General features: G+C 36.0%; 1 protein-coding gene across 1 annotated transcript in view; it reads right to left on the bottom strand.

Annotated features, from left to right (window-relative positions):
* Positions 1 to 16,788, bottom strand: part of MYOF (myoferlin) — a 62,431-nt gene that overhangs the window by 45,345 nt on the left and 298 nt on the right. Inside the window, exons 2-6 of the mRNA XM_062496834.1 lie at positions 11,143 to 11,198; positions 10,176 to 10,267; positions 3,772 to 3,880; positions 2,494 to 2,578; positions 245 to 405 (exon numbers count right to left, since the gene is read on the bottom strand). Coding sequence (XP_062352818.1) covers positions 245 to 405; positions 2,494 to 2,578; positions 3,772 to 3,880; positions 10,176 to 10,267; positions 11,143 to 11,198 — 503 coding nt within the window. The remainder of the gene's footprint in view (positions 1 to 244; positions 406 to 2,493; positions 2,579 to 3,771; positions 3,881 to 10,175; positions 10,268 to 11,142; positions 11,199 to 16,788) is intronic.

A 16,788-nucleotide genomic window follows, 5' to 3' on the forward strand; every position in this document is an offset into this window, starting at 1 on the left:
AGTAGTTTGAAATGTCTTTAAATAACGTTCATCAATATTTCAGTCAGAACTGTACAAAACCAGACAACTCAGTAACAGGAACATGCAAAGAATAATTTCGAAATACTGGCTTTTAAATGAAGAGGCTAATTATCTCTGTGGTGCATTAGATAGGCTGACATTAGATTATACTCAGGCTGTGTAAAAGGAGCAGTGTTATGCTCAGCAGAAAACGGGAACATGCAATATTTAATAAATCTAGTACCTGAAAATCTTGTGGTTTGTTAGAGAGGATTCTCCGTGTTTTCTTTCCTTTGGTGATGCGTTTAGCTAGCTGGGCTTCCTTTGTGCCACTTGGAGCTGTTGGTGTGATACCACCAACTGGGCCATCCAACCCTTCCTCGTAACCTCCATCATCTTCTCCATCTCATATAGCAAAAAAAAAAGTGCAATTAACAAATAAATAGCAGAGCTTGCTGTTAAAGTTACAGTACTGAGACTCTGATATCTAAGAGTTTCACTAGAATTCTATTATTAGCTCACATCAACAATGTTTTTGCCAACTACATTCTTCCAACTTGTTTTGAAAGCTAGTTGTTTTAGCCTGTTTAAGAACAAGTTTATATCCCAACCAAACTAACTCTAGATCAGTGTCTCTTCTGGACGCAGTGTCTAATACAATTCCCATGCACTTTTTAAATCAACTGATTGAAGCAAAGTTGAGCTGTTATCATCTCCCAACTAGTTCACAATTCATCACAAGGGATTCATTTTACTCCAGTTGAATAAACTGTTGAATGAATCCCACTGTTTCTCATCAGGAAGACTAGGCTATAGCACAATATTGTTTTTTAGTTCAGAATCTTGAATGCATGAATACATTTAGGGTCTGTCATCCAAAATAAAACTGAATCCTTCTCCACAACATTTAAGTGTGGAATAAGCTTTTCAGTAAGGCTCTTTGACAGTTCTGAAATCAGCATCCCTCTGTGGAAGACAGTTCTACAACCACATGACACTACAATACTGAATCATACTTAGAGATTCCAGTATTGCATAACAGGATCCATAAATATTTAGACCACAAAAGTGGCCACTTCCTTCTGTTCCTAGCTTTTCTTAACTGGACAGTGACTATGGTAAAATTTAGAGGAAGAATGAGCTGTGTCTCTGGTTGTTGACATAAACAGAATGTATACTAACTTCATAAATTACAGGCTGATGATCACTTTGTATAAAAAAGTCCTTCATGGTCCTTGTAAGACATGTATAAAACCAGAGAGACTGACATACTCTATATTTTATAAGCAGAAGAACCCACTCATCTCTCTAACATGTCTCCAAATGCATTTGCCTGAATGGATCCATGCAGCTAATTGATCACATACCCTAGCACTTAATTTTTACTTTCTGAAATTGAGCTGTAGCTATCTCAGGAAAAGTGATTTTATTTCAGGGGAAATTGGTAATTACAATAACTAACTAAGGTGTGTTTGATAATTCACACTGAAATAATTTTCATGAAGTTGCTGAATACTAAAAAACTTCTGTTTTTATCTGTATATTACAATTAAAAAACATTTTAAAAGCTATCAAAATAATCTCATAAAAGTGAATTGGCATTTTTAGCCTTCAAGTCCACATTTCTATAAAATTACTTTGAAGTGCAGTAATTTAACTCACAGTTTTTGTGCTTATGTTATTTATCCTTTCACTCTCAAAGAAAATCTCTGAGAGAAGCCAGTGCAATCAAAATTTCCCCCAGAAGACTCCTGACTTCAGTTTTTTCTTTCTTATGTTATCTATCATCAAATAATGGTCAAACTGATTTACATATCTTCAAACATAAAACATTTATTAAACTTCTTTCTTTCTGCACAAATACAGCCTTGATATTAGGCTTATTATTTTCCAATCAACTGCAAAAGCTTGTATTTCACAGTTCTTTTAAGAGTCTGGAAAACCAGATCTCAAAAATACTCTCAGCAAAAGCCTGGTTAATATGATATATAGAAAGACCAAAGAATATTCCCTACTGATCACAGTATTTAATTGGCTAGTCAAATATCAACCTAATATAAAACAGTGTCTTCCAAACCTTTATTGTTCTAAAAGGGAAAAGAGCTTTAATTATTCAAGAAAAATCTTTTCCCAAAGCTCCCTGACATTGAAAGTAAGAAAGAAGATGGAATTTCTCTACTTTTTGGTCAGCCCTAGAATTGCAGCAGCTAACTGCTCTTTCCTTGAACATTCAAAAACCTTTCTTTTATAAGCAAAAGCCATTTTGAAAAGTTTTTAAGCAAATAGAGAAAATTATACTAAAATCCACTTTATGTCAGGAAACGCAATTTTTTTACTTAGCTTCTGAATCATACTTAATTTCTATAAAATCACTACCTGGCAGTCTTGACATGCTTGCTTCTGGTGAACAGTGCTGCTGAATCATTTTTTTGCCTTATCTTAAACACCTCCTAGAGCTTTTAACAATAATGTTCTGAGAAAAGGCTGAAATACCTTCCTGTGCACTGGTCCCTCCTGGATCAGTTGGATTTGCAGGTCCAGCTGGTGGCTCATACCCTACTACCAAATCGATTGTTGCCTACAGAGAAATAAAGGTTTTTATGTAGCCCACAGTATTCAAAACAGTTGATTTAAAGGAGTAAGTTGCTCTAACACTGGGCATGAACAGGTCACTATTCATGGGCACAACAGCTTTATAAATGTTTAGCTACTAGTAAATTAATAAACTATTATTAAGCTATATATATATATATATACACAAACAATAAAGATTACACAATTTGCAGCTAGTGGACTAGGTTCTAGAATAATATCTAACAAATGGAATCACTGCGTTTATATGTAGAAAAATCTGTCACAATACAAGCATGTAAGATGTTCTACAAATGTTAAGTTTTTTTTACAATATTCATGGCAGACAAGGTGACATCCTAAATTTGCAGACAGAAGAACAAAGGCAGTAGAGAAATAACACTGTCTCATCAACAAGTCAGAAGCATAAGTAAAATTTCCTATCTGGCTTCTCTAATTGCTTGTTCATATCTCCATCCTGGAAGAAAAACACTACGTCATTTTCCATTCCAATTATAGAATTGTCTTTTTTGTGCTTGACTGTGGTTTTGGATTATTGAACAAACCATTATTATTCCTAGTTGCCAGAGTAACATGAGGAGTCAGCAAAAAAAGCTCAACCCTGTGACCAACTAATCATGATATTAAACTGCAGCTGATGAGAGACTGAAATTTCTCTCATTATTGAAGTGTACTAGAATGCAGTATGAAGTGCCTTAACAGCTACACTGTACAAACACAGTAAGGTCCCAGGTTCCAAAAACTACTTAATTAATAACTAAGCACATTTAAATCTAAACATGTGCTAAATCAAGTTTAGCAGGTTCTTGTGTAACTCTCTGAAGGGATCTGGCAGCAAATGTGTGTATGAGCATGTGCATTCCAGAATCAGTGCTATGACACAGGTAGCTGTTTCAAAGTATAAAGGTGCATATGGAATTAGAAAATGCACTTTTTCAACATCAGGATGATTTCCATGTATACTCTGTGGCCCATAATATTTATAACACATATATACAATTACATAATATATACAGAGAAAACAAAATTGTATAGACATATACACATATATGTTTGGTTATAAATTTCCTCCGTCTGGAGCTTTTGCTAGAAATTTCCTATAATTAAATTGATATTAGCCCTGTTGCTGGAGCATTCTGACTAAGGATACAGCAAAACAAGAAAATGTAAGTCACTCACTCCAGTTTCTTGTCCCCTTTCATTCAGTAGAGGTATGAGTTTGAAGGGAAAAGATCTGCTTTGGTTACCTACAAGATCTTTAAGTGCTACGGATGCACTGCCAATTAATCTGAAATTAAATAAAAATCATTATTAGAATGCAAGTATACATCAAACAGACGTTCCCATTTTTTCTTTTGCTAGCATCTGTTAGTTGACCAAGTAACTAGAGCCATTACTTGAAAAGTCAAAGCACAACAAAAGACCATCACAAATGTCATGTAATGATTGTGTATTGCTAATTTTTAATTTCTGTTTCATTACACTCAAATGTGTTGGTGTTCTTTATGGCAGACACAGCTTTAACCTAACAGATGTTAAAAAATGAAATTATTTTTTGCCTATTTTTAAAACTATCTTCTGTATAACTTTCAACAGTCATGTCACTTATTTCCACCACTGAATTCTCACTGGTAAACTAAAGAATATAAAAATTTCTTTCCCTACACAGATTTTCAAACTCTCTGGTGAGAAGTAGTGAATATAAACCAGGTATAACAGCTGTTGCACTACACAGAAAGAGACACAAAACCAAACACATCCACATCTTTGGTAATGAAAACACTGAAACAGAACAAATGGAATCAATGTGCTTACTAGAGAATCGCAAAATTTTACTCTCTTGCCCATACTCTGAATTTTGGAATAGGTTCATCCTCTCGCTTCAAAATTCTCAGAATGTTTCTAATGGTTCTAGAGTGGTCTACCAAAGGAAGGTTTCAAACGGCTCTGACATGCGGTAGACTCTTCTGAGCTACTTCTGTCTACTTTGGGACTGCATCTGCACTCCCACCCTCTCCCAGAAAAATGAAAACTGTATGTATTTTTAACCCAAGAGACTACTTTTAGTAGTACTTTTTAGGCAACATTTCTTAGCGTGATACTGGTCTCATGATACCTGGCAAGGCATTTCATTCCCATGGTATGTAGTAGTAGCAGTTTACTCCCATACCGAAGTGGATTACTGGAATAACTGAAATTTTTTTTTCAATGAAAAAAATATAAAAATTACCCTGTAATGTTTCAAAGAACATGCATTATAAATAAAATACCAGCTTTGCTGCCAAAGCGGAAAAAAAGATTTGTACACAGAGAATTTAACTGAGGTTCCCTAAAGCCACAGAGCTTTTTCATGGAATAGCTAAGGATGCAAGGGTATCTTTTGACCTGAAGCAAGAGCACTATTATAGCTATTCTTGAATGCTGAGTCAAGAGAACATAAATTAATTTTTTGCAAAGTGCATTAGGATACCTAAATACAAAACATCTATTTCCTGCAAATATACCTTCCAGGTATTACACATAACAACTTGTATTTAGCTGCAGAAACTTACATATTTTGAGGTGCCATAGAAGGGAAAAACCCAACAAGATGACCCATAAGCAGCTTGGCCAAATCTGATTCTACAGAAAGAAAATATTTTCCTATGCACATCTGTAAAAAATCTATGTAGACTTGACCTTTTGATTTGATATGAGCTGGAGTGACTTAACTTCAAAAGCATAATCAATTCAGAAGCCACCCAAAGTAATCTCAAATCACAAGAAGGAATGTTTTCAGCAACCACACCCTCCTATCTGGTGACATTAACTCAAGAATTGCTGTTCACCTGTAGTGCTTTTGAAATTTTCCACCGTACATTTCCATTTCTACATCTTCATCTGCCCTGTACAAATGATAACTGCACACATTTGAATGCCTAGTAACCATTTTTAAAATAGTGATCACCTTCAGCAGACTGAAGAGGGAATCAGTTACACAGACTTCTTGCTTGCAACCAGCTGCCTCTATATTTATATGCCTTTATTTCCCCCTCCTTTAGCATGCTGGGCAACAACAGTCTCCATCCTTATTCCCCTCTCAAAAGACTGAGAAATTTAATATTCAGTCTACAAACTATCTTAGTCCACTTCTAGAATTCAGACAAATTCTAAGTTTTGGGCACTATTCTGCCTTTCCCATGGTCATCCTGTTCACTGGATTTGGCCACTCCCTTATCAGAACCACAGAACTGACGAGGTTGGAAGGAATCACTCATGATCATCTAGTCCAGTCCTCTGCTCAAGCTTAGTCAGCTAGAAGAGGTTCCCCATGACTATGTTCAGTCTGGGTTTGATCATACAGCTACTCAACAACTGAGGTAATACATTCCAAAGTAACAAGGAATGCCTCAAAGTCATCCTTAGGTATCATCTTTGTCACTTTTTTACATATCTTAGAGAAACCCTTTTTTCTGACATGCTTCTCTCAGGTCTCTCATCTTTGGGCTAAGTTAGCTAAGTCTGATCTCAGGAGCTGTTGGAAGATCGTGTCCATCACCAGTTCATTGATGTTCAGTGCTTTGCTGCAAGGTCTGCTCCTGTACTTCTCTCTGACCAGTAACTAGACCCCTGGTTCTCTGCATGGCTACTGTGAAGTTGCTGGGCTCCTCTGAACTCTGAAAACTTTTTACTTTCAGGCAGGATTGTGTGTGATCTCCATCTGAAGTCATGACTTACAAGATGACAAGGAACCCCTTCCATCCAGCACAGCTGAAAAGACTTTCTACCACTGTTCATTGTCAAAGGACACTGTTCTTTGCTGGACCTATTTCAGCTTTCTTCCTCCTGCCTGAGCAGATCAACATTTGCCCACTTAGTTCCAGATCACACTAGTCTCTTGACACTATCAAGTGGGACAGTTTCTGCTCTGGAATAGCTTAATGCACCCTCTGACCTTCTGTTCATCAGCTGTTTTAACAGAAGACCAAAGCAAATGAGTATTGTTTCTTAAATGTTTAAGTACCTTTTTGGCCATCCCTAAGACTTCCACAGATATAATGCCTAATCAGTCTGGTCTCTCAAACTTTTCCATCTTTGCAGGAGTAAAGCTAAAACTCTGTCCTGCCATAAGCAGTTTAAACTTTCTGGTCTACCACTGGAGATGATATCAAAATTAAACGCAAAGTCCCTACTCAGAAGCTGATTTTGAACCTCACCAGGCCTATGACAGTTTCCCCACAGTGATCAAAGCAAAATACCTAGTTTATAAGCATGAAATCAGTGAACTCCTGATGACCAACTACTAAAAACTGAGTTGCATTTGTGCCAAAGCTAATTAATCCGTTAGTGCTGCGGTTAGCACTTCCTGTTAGCTGCCTAAATAACCAAGTGAAGTGAAACTTCACACCCATGTCTGGATCAGGAAGTGCTAACTCACAGTACCAACCATTTTATTATTCCTCTTGGTCTGAAGGTAGCAATCTACACTAAATTCTTTAGCCTATCATGTCCTCTAACTGCTTACATGCTACTTCTACTGGAAGCCCCAAGGTTTAAATTACTCAGGAGTCAAGCATTTAAATTATTTTCATCTACTTTTAAGGTTTTATTTTGGCAAAGGTTTATATTTCTGATTTTCATCAACAAACTTGATGCTATGCTGCAGTTATAATTACTATACTTAACTTTTCTTTCTCAGTGGGTATATTTCATTATAGAGTATGCTGCAAGACCCAACTCCCACCTTCTGTTATTCTTTCTATGCTTAATTATTTTTACTAAGAAAAACCTCTATTTTATCTTTACTTATTTGATAATACTCTTCACAAGAACAAACTTTAAAAAAGAAACAAAACATGGATACTGTTTTGAACAGGGAAGAAAAGCCCAAAACTGAATCTTAAACTGTCTAGATCTTGCATGCAGTGGAAGCAAGGAAATCCTGCAACTGTGTACAATCACACTGTGGAAAAGAATCCACACAAAAGGATACAGCCGTAGGAAGATTTAAAAAATATGGAAATTATTTAACTATGAGAAATCCTTAGTAATGAATAAATAATTTGCTGCACTGTTCATTTGTAGCCACATTTTTCTGTTAGAGCAAAGGGTGTGCCCAATCTGTTTTTCCTGTCTCACTAGGTTACTAGCTACACAAAGGGTATGGGGAAACACATAATCCCAGCTCATTCTCTTAACTTCACAGGGACAACTGACATTCCTGTGGGGTTTTGGGGATTTTTTTAACTGCATAAAGATTAGTGTTCTGAGAATTTGAAATCTTTCTATAAACAGTATTAGCTGTAATAGAAAACAGATGTGTTCTCTTTTCAAACATATTTATGCTGGAAGATCTAACTAAGCATGAATCATTCAAGTCTTCTGGTTTATTCCTATGATGTTCTGTCTGTATACAGTGGTTTGTTTTATTTATCTTTTTCAATTATTGTGACTTTTCACCATGAAGAGCACTCATTAACCCATCTGCAGAAGTCTAGTGATCCTGTAAATGAAGCAGTAAGTTTTCTCTCCAGGCAAACAAGGAAATGGAAAAATATCCAAATGTTCTTTCAGGCTTAATTTACAGAAACATACCAAAGCAATGAGTTCAGTGCCTTGGCACAGTGTAAAAACAGAAAAACATCCACTGTACTCCTCTTCCTGCATGTTTAAAAACAGACTGGATGAGCAGCAATACCAGCTTTTAGGAGCTGGAACAAATCATGTCTTCTATTGCAATCTCCTGCTCTGCTGCTCCAGAAGGTAGTACAGGTTCTGTAGTCACCTCTTGGACATAGCAACAGACAGGTGTGTGGAACTGGTCAGGACTGAGAGCGTGTGGAACAGCACAGTGTGTATTGGCCAGGAGCTTTGTGAGTGAGCAGCCAGAGAGGGAGGCTGGGCTGAGAAACACAGTGCTCTGCTTCTGGCCTATAGACAGTTAGCAGCAGAACATTTGAGCAAAAGTTGTCACTACCTTGAATGTAACAACAATAATCCCTACTGCTTATTTTCCTCCAGAAGAAACAAAATAAAGCCAAAGACATGGTGTAGGTCCTTTTCATTGCTTGCTCTCAGGCAACAGAAGCCCCTAGACATATTCTTTACACTCATAAACGAAATCAAAATTCAATCTAGATTTTAAAATGAAAAATATTAAAAAATGAACCTCTAAAGGGAAGACTGTTGATTTCAGCTTAAATTCTTCTTAGCTTAGACACCTAATACACCTCCCAAGTTAATGGGTCTATTTGTGAATGTCAGAAGCAAACACTGGGTTTCTTAAGCTGTCGTTAGAATAGTTCTCAGTAGTAAGGACCTTAGTTAGGCATTGTGCTTCACTTTTCCAATCCTGAACTAGCACACAGACAAACCATGGGAGTGTTATTTGCAAACTCTTCCACTGAGCACTGTTTTCAAATGCTGCAGCACTACAGACATGTATCTAACTATAGACTTTTTCTTAAGTATTAAAAGAGGATACTGTGAAAAAGTAGCAAATCTATGATATGGAAGTCCTAATTCTCTCTCCAACTCAGTAAATAGAATCAGTAACTCTACAGAAATACAGGTTATGCATACATGCAATTGGTAGGTGAGAGACTTATTCCACATTCCCTCCTTTCATGTACTCTTTCATCTAAATATGAATGTTTGTAAATATCAAATCTCTTCTGCTGTTACAGTGCTTTGTGTCTTTAAAAGAACTACAAGCTTCTATTTCCTATTACCATGTTACAATAAGGATGCCCGCTCATGCGTTTCTCACTTCTCACCCCCTCATCCTGTTTCCCTGCCAATATCCCTTCTAAACACATCACACATGGCAAATATGAGGATATTATTGAGGATCTGTTTTCAAAGAGCATTAATGAAGGTGTTACTCTGGCTTTGGTATGAACAACTTTCTGTGCATAAACCCAAGCAAAACAAACAGGCATTTGCACAAGCTGGGGGTTAAGAGTTATAAATATGAGTCTACATTATATTTACAAATACAATTTGAAGAAAACCAACCACATGACTGCTTAACTTTGAACCCATGTACAGAGTGAAATATTTTAGGTGCTTCAGATAATCAGTTTCCTTTATTTTCTGATGCATTACGAAGTCCATTACAAAATTCTGACTACTGATAAGTTTTCCTATCTCAAGTTTCGAGACCTTCCTAAAGTCAGAGGCATGCAATACATTCCTGCCTAACTGACCTGCAGGAATCTCAAGAATGAGAGACCTGAGGGCACTGGCTTGATTCATAGTGATTTTGCAACAGAGCTGTTAAAGAGTATTGTAAAAACCAGAATCCACATGTTTGGAGGAGGCAGAGAATACTACAGAAAAGCTAACAATGGAATTGGGCTGCTGGGAGTAAACATGAATGTTTGCCTAACACACATGAGATCTGCCATAAACAAAAAGGAAGAAGATGACATGATCATACTTCCTTACAGAATAGCAACCGAGAACACTACTTGGCATTGACAGAAAAGAGAGAGCACAGCTAACAGCAGCTATCAGTTCCATTTCCCCTTGTATTTCTGTACAGAAAATTGTGTTTAATACTGGGGTGGGAGTGGGTAGGGAAAGAGAAAGAAGGAACATACTTGTTTTGTCCAATTGTTTCAAAATCCTTCACAATAATTGTTAGGGAAGATGAATTATCCAGAGCAATTCCTTTCAAGTCAAATTCAACAATCTGAATAACAATAAAAAACATGAGTCAAACCCAAATTATAACGACAAGCTATGTAAAAATTAACAGCAGAGGAGCATATACAACAAAATTATTCAGAAATAAATTTTGTATTTAGTGAGAGACCAAATACAGCTTACATTTGCAGAAGTAAAGTAAAAAATGCTCATAGCATGTATTTGGTTTGCTAATTACTAGCAGTAATAGCACAATTAAATTGTTTAATAGTGAGCCATCATTTCTTTTGCAGCTCCACTTCCTCACACTAACATACATATTGTCTTGTCATTCATAATATCTGATATTAATCCCCTCCAATACTGGCTGAACTCAGTTGATACTGAATTTGAGCAAATAGCTGTGTGTTCTCTTTCTTTACAATTCCAATTGCAAAATGTAAGAAAAATCTAACTTTCATTTATTGTTGTGAAAAAACACTGCCAAGAAAACATTTCCCCAAGAAAAATATTACTGAAGATGCAACATAAAACTAGGCCTACAAATAAACCATGAAGACATTCAGTATATAGTTCCTTTTAATTCTGTATGGTTTTCCCTGCTATGTAATAAATGATCCCATTATGTTCCCATACATGTGGCTGAACAATGGCTCAGTATCATTTTGATCAAAAGAAAAGTGGGAACAAAACCAGGCCACAAACTCATCAGTTATCCATCTAATTTTATATTAACACATTACTAATGAATTGTAGTATACGGTTCAAGCTGAATCCTTTCACCTGCATTTACTAACACCTTGAAAGAACACATAGCACGGAATCCTTTTTCCAACAACATGCTCAGCTGTTGAAACTGACTTTAAATTTGACTTAAAATTGACTTAAAATGAGCAAGGATTTATTTTCTTAAAAAATTACCTCATTCCAAACAGGATTGAGTTCATTTTCAATTTTCTTTGTTTTCTTTTTTTCATCTGCAAATACAAACAAAGCATGATTATTTGTTTTTGCTAAAGCACTAAAAAAAACCTTTTTCCTTTCACTTTTCTAAAGAAGGTTTGAACTTCAAACCAAATGTTCCAATTCTTTTTTCTCTTCCAGAAGTTGCATATTTTACAATCAAGAATCCCCTGGGCGATTTTAGTAGTTGAGGCTTTTTATTGTTTCATTTAATCATACCTAGATGCATTTCCAAAAAGCAAAATAAATATTTAGGTTTTGCAACCTTTTATGACCCCTAGCTTCACCTTCAATAATCATGGAAAATAAAAGAGATTAAAAGACTGGAAGACATCAAGCCAAACAGTAACCTCTAAGCGATAGCAGTAAAGTACTACTTTTGAAAGTAGTAAAGAAAATGTGTTACACATTTACTATATCTGAGTTACAAAATATTTTTGAATGTTTAGCTCTGGAATAAAATCACATGAAAAAAAATCTTCAGAAGATATGCTTACAGTGTCAGCACTGTCGGGTTTAAATGAGCAAATATTAGAAGAAATACACATGCATGCAAGAGGAAATGTAATCCTTCCTGAAAAAATGGGTTTCCAGAGATGCAGATATGACTTCACTGAACTTACTGTGGCCTAAAAATTACAAAAATTGCAAATTTTCCATACTTCATGGTAAAATTTGCATTTGGGGCAACTACAAATCATGAGAACGTGGGGTTGGTTGGTGCAAATTATACATAGCTTGGCATTATTTTTCCTGTTCAGTTACAATATATATTTATATAGCTCTGATGGAGGATGTGTTTTGACACTCAGAAGCACAAAAGAGCACAAACAAACACACAGCTCTTTAAACAGAGATTGCATATATTAGCCATAACAAACAAGCATATTTAGGTATAGGGTGTAAAGCAGCTGCTGATCTCCAAAATCCGCAGCCATCTCAAGAAGTCCAAGCTTCAGACACACTCCACATCTTTAAAGACTCCAGTAAAGATCATTCCATTTTTGTTATTTGAAGTTATGACTGTACTTAACCTGGAAAATGTTTCAAAGGCCTGGGAAGCAAGAGTAAAGATATGCCAAACGGGCAAGTTCATATACGCACTAGTCAGGCTGCTGACTGTGGTGGCTCCTTTTTATTGGATGAGAGTGGGATGTACTGAAAAAGTCAGCCCATGCTGCAAATTACAAGAATTGACTCCCATTTATGTAACAGGAATTGTCTACAATTCATACAGGATATTGACTCACGTTGTAGGACAAAGGAAAGTGCTTTCATAACATACCATACTGTGGCCTGACATTTTGCAGAACAAAGCACTAATTAACAAGCTAGTGAGAGAAATTCAACTTAATGCTTTCTAATAGGAGAGAAAGCATTTTCAAAACTGGCTATATCCCAGGATATCTGGGCTTGGGCACTGATAGTCCAAGTCCCTCTAGAAGCTGGAAGATGAAAAGTTGTTTTCACTGCTCACTGGAAAAAAGGAACAGTTACAGCTCTTTGTAAAGAGGATAGTAAATCACAGACCTGATTCTGATGGAACTAATGGATAAAAGTCCTATGATCCCTGTCTGAGCTAAAATGTAACTCTCTTAGGTGAGCCCTGGCTTGAACAACAGTCAGAACAATTCTTGACAAGGTGCTAAATTTTCCACTCTGAATTATCCATGTTCACAACAGAAAGATTTACGTTTCCACTAATATGCATATTCTAGATTACACTGAGAAAAAAAACTTTTTCTGTTATTCATCTGTGTAGAAGTTGGATGAAAAAACACTGGGAAGCACAGCTTACACTGGGTTTTAGTTGGAAGTTTAGTCAGAGTGTGACATTCACATTCCTCAAGGAAATAGTTCGAATATATTCTCGTCTCTTTACTGACTTCCTTTTCATACTTTTATCAGTATTTTAATGCACTGGGTGGTGGTGGTATTTGTGTTTAAGCTCTTGGCAAAGCTCTTTCTTCTTCCAATCAAAAATCCCCGTTGCCAAGCAGGGTGAGGTGGATTGCTCAGTTATTCCAGGAGCTCACAAAAGTTTCAGGTCCTCAGGCTGTTTTCCTCTGCTGGTAATGATTGCAGCTATAGCAACCAAGACTAAACCACATCAGGACAAATTGTGCAATGGGGTAACTCACCATTTTTAGTGTGGGCCTACCATGAAATAAATCATTGTAGATGCAGGTAGAACAATCTATACTCATTTCTTTAAAAACTAACTCCTGTAACTGTGGTACTGTAGAAGGAGTCACTATTTGCTTTATCTAGGCAAAGAGGCATTACACTACCTCATAACATGGTAGTTAATATTCTCAGGTGGAAATTACTGTAATCACAATGTAGTGGCTCAGTGTCAAAAAAATTAAGAAGAGCTGTTTAAATAATAACTGTTCCATCATTATAAAGGTTACAGTATAGCAAAACAATGTTTCCATTTATTTTTTTTTCTATTATGACTAGCATTTTAATCAACATGAGCAGGTGGGGAATAGCAGAAGCAAACATTATCTTTTACAACAGTCCTAAGTCTAAGATTCAAGAAAGAATCACATTTCAGTTAACTAAATATCCCATAAAACTTTTCTCAAAGGAGAATTAAAATTGCATGGTGGCAGCAACTGCAGAATCAAATGGCAGACCTCCAAAACCCTGGAAATTACATTTAGATAATTTAACTCTCTGCAAAAGAGAAAATTTATTTCTAGAGAATAATTACACTCTAAAACCATTTTCTTTCACACACTGAAATATAAACTAAAATAGCTTTGAACTACTGCAGGCCTGCTGAAAAGCTTTTAGATGAAGCACAAATTAAATCAAGTTGGATCAATCAAATTAAATGCCATTTCACCTCAGTTTTTACTGCATAAAGTGGGATGAGACAGCCAAAACAAATTATCAAAGCACTAAATATCCTAGCATTGATTGCACATACAAGCAATTGAATCAATTTTTACATGCTGAGATGAGAATCTAATAAACCAAAGCAATTATACTGATTTAATCATTATCACTTAGTGTCAGTTTAGGAAATGGCTAAAAAAACAGTTTTCTATATCAATTTGACCAGTGAATTTTCTCACACTGAGTGACAAATTCATAATTCTGCAAGAACAGCACCCAGTTCCAGATAGCGATATTCATTTACTCTCAGGGTGTAGTTCTCTTTGAACTGTGAGCTGTTCTTAAAGTAAATAAAAGTTCCATCCCATTGGACTGGACATAAATGTGAAAAAAAAAAAAAAGAAAAAAATGGAAATGCTTGCACAAAACTCCTCTGTTATATCAGGACAGAAACAGCTGCCTATTTCTTCCTAATATGCAGCTAATACACATCACTGTAACAATTATATTAACTGCCTAGTCTGTAACCAGCTTAGTTTAAAAAATTGGATGAAATCTATTCTATTCATAGATGAAACCTTATTAACTTACATGTCTTAACATATAAAACACTTGCAGTCACTTTCATACCAACAGTTGCAGGATCATGAACTTTTCCTTCACAGCATGGCTGTAAAGGTCTGAGACTGAAAGACTGTTTTTCCATGGGAGGCTGAAATTTACTGAACCTGACATCAGCAAAGGCCCTGTAAATTAAAATTTGAAAAATACTGTTCTAATGAAATGCCATCTTCCACAGCAATTTTCTGGCAAATGAGTACTGTTCACTAAGACTTTACCAAGAATATTCCAGAGTCAAACAAGAACATGAAAATGTGCTGCAGGGCCATGGCCATACTCCTGCAAACACTTGAGGTTTTCCCCAGTCTAGAACTCCCAAATGTTGGGGATTTTTTATGTCCCCCAGGATTTACACTGGGTAGGGACTGAAGTTAAAGATTAATGTCCTTTGACATAATCTTCCCAAAATAAGACTGGTTTCCTATCTTAACATTAAGAGGGTGAGGGGGGAACCAGCAGTGTATATTAAAAAAATCTATAAACATAAACAGCTGGATGTCAAACATATTTCAGATATGACTCTATGCCCTTGCACTAGGTAACCAGGCACTCCACTTACAAATTAAATCAGAGCTGCTTAGTAGCTGGTAAAAGCATGGTATTTTCTGTCCCACTTGAATCACTCTGGACAGGAAGCAAAAAATCAGACTGTTGGTATGTAGTAAAATCACATAAATAGAAGTGGCAGGATAATGAGAAATTAAATATCCTACTAAAAGCCTGTCACAATTATGAAGCTGCCACTGGTTAAGCATGTTTGGGAATATTAAAAATCCCAATTATAGTACATAAAGGATAAATATAAATTAATTCTTTTAATACCTGTTGTCCAATTCCTGTGTTTGGGTAACTGAAGGACTGGAAAACAATTCCAGCAATAAAAAATATGTAACTTATATTTACTAGGTAAAAGCTAACTGCATTAGAGAACATAGAAGGAAGAAAAAGTTACAAAGAGGGATTAAACAGACAACTAGGCATAAAGAAGGGAAAACATAAACCAGCTCTGGAGTCTGAAACTGCTGGAACTCAGGCAACTGAGAAAGACAAAACTGGCAGGAAAGCAAAGAAAGACAAGGAAGTGGAAAGAGAAAACTGATACTTAAGCAGCAGCAGAATGTGAAATAAACCAGAGAAATTACAGTGTATTCACTTTTTGCAGAGCAATTAAATCATATTTTAAGAATTATGAAGTTCCAAAACCTACTGAGACAGGCTCTGCCACTTGTTCTAACACACAGGGTGGTTAGAAAAAACCAAAACCAAACCTTGAAAAAAAGCAGGAAACTAAAGGAAATGGAACGATTTCACATCTTCCTGATGCTGAAATAAATGTATCTGAAAACTTGTTATTTTAAAGTTAAGATTCTGCATGTGCAGTGTCTTGTCCTTTTCCAGCCTACAGCTGTCATGATTTCAGATTTGGTTTAAAAAAAGATGACTAACTCCTGCAAGGATTTTTCACACTTTAAAATACACTTGGATTTCATTGCACACTTAGGAAACCAGGACACCAGGAGGTAAGACACCTGTTTGTCACAGTTTGTTCTGATGTGCTGCATGATCCAAAATCACTTAAAGGTTTTGGGGTTTGGCACCTTAAAGATAAATCAATACTAGAAATTCCTGTAGCCTAGCCAAGTGAGGTAATGATGGCAACACATAAAGTATACTGTAAAACATAATTAGCTTTACATATAAATGTTAATTTTATCACAGTCTTCTTCTCCCATATATAACTGATGAGCAATGAAAGTGAAAAATACAGTTTCCTTCCAAAATCTTCTAAGTAAATAAACTCAACAGGCCAAATGTTGATGTGCAATTCTATTTGTAAAAAAACCTCCACCACCACCATCAAAAAACCCCAAAGCAAACTGAAACAAAATCAACACCTTCAGAGATACTACTACTGTTTTTCAATACACTACTTGTAACAACAATATATCACAAATTTATTGTATGTGTGTGACAGTGAGCAGTGCCTCTTCAAAGTAATCAAGACAGGAATGATTTTTCAGAGGGAAAACAAGGTAATCTTTGATATCAGAATTAAAATGGGTTCATTTATGCAATTAGATTTCTTTTTAAAGCAACAGGCTAATCCTTTGGAAAAGCTTGTAAAATGTGGATCCT

The sequence above is a fragment of the Cinclus cinclus genome, chromosome 7, assembly GCF_963662255.1.
Source record: "Cinclus cinclus chromosome 7, bCinCin1.1, whole genome shotgun sequence".
NCBI lineage: Eukaryota > Metazoa > Chordata > Aves > Passeriformes > Cinclidae > Cinclus > Cinclus cinclus.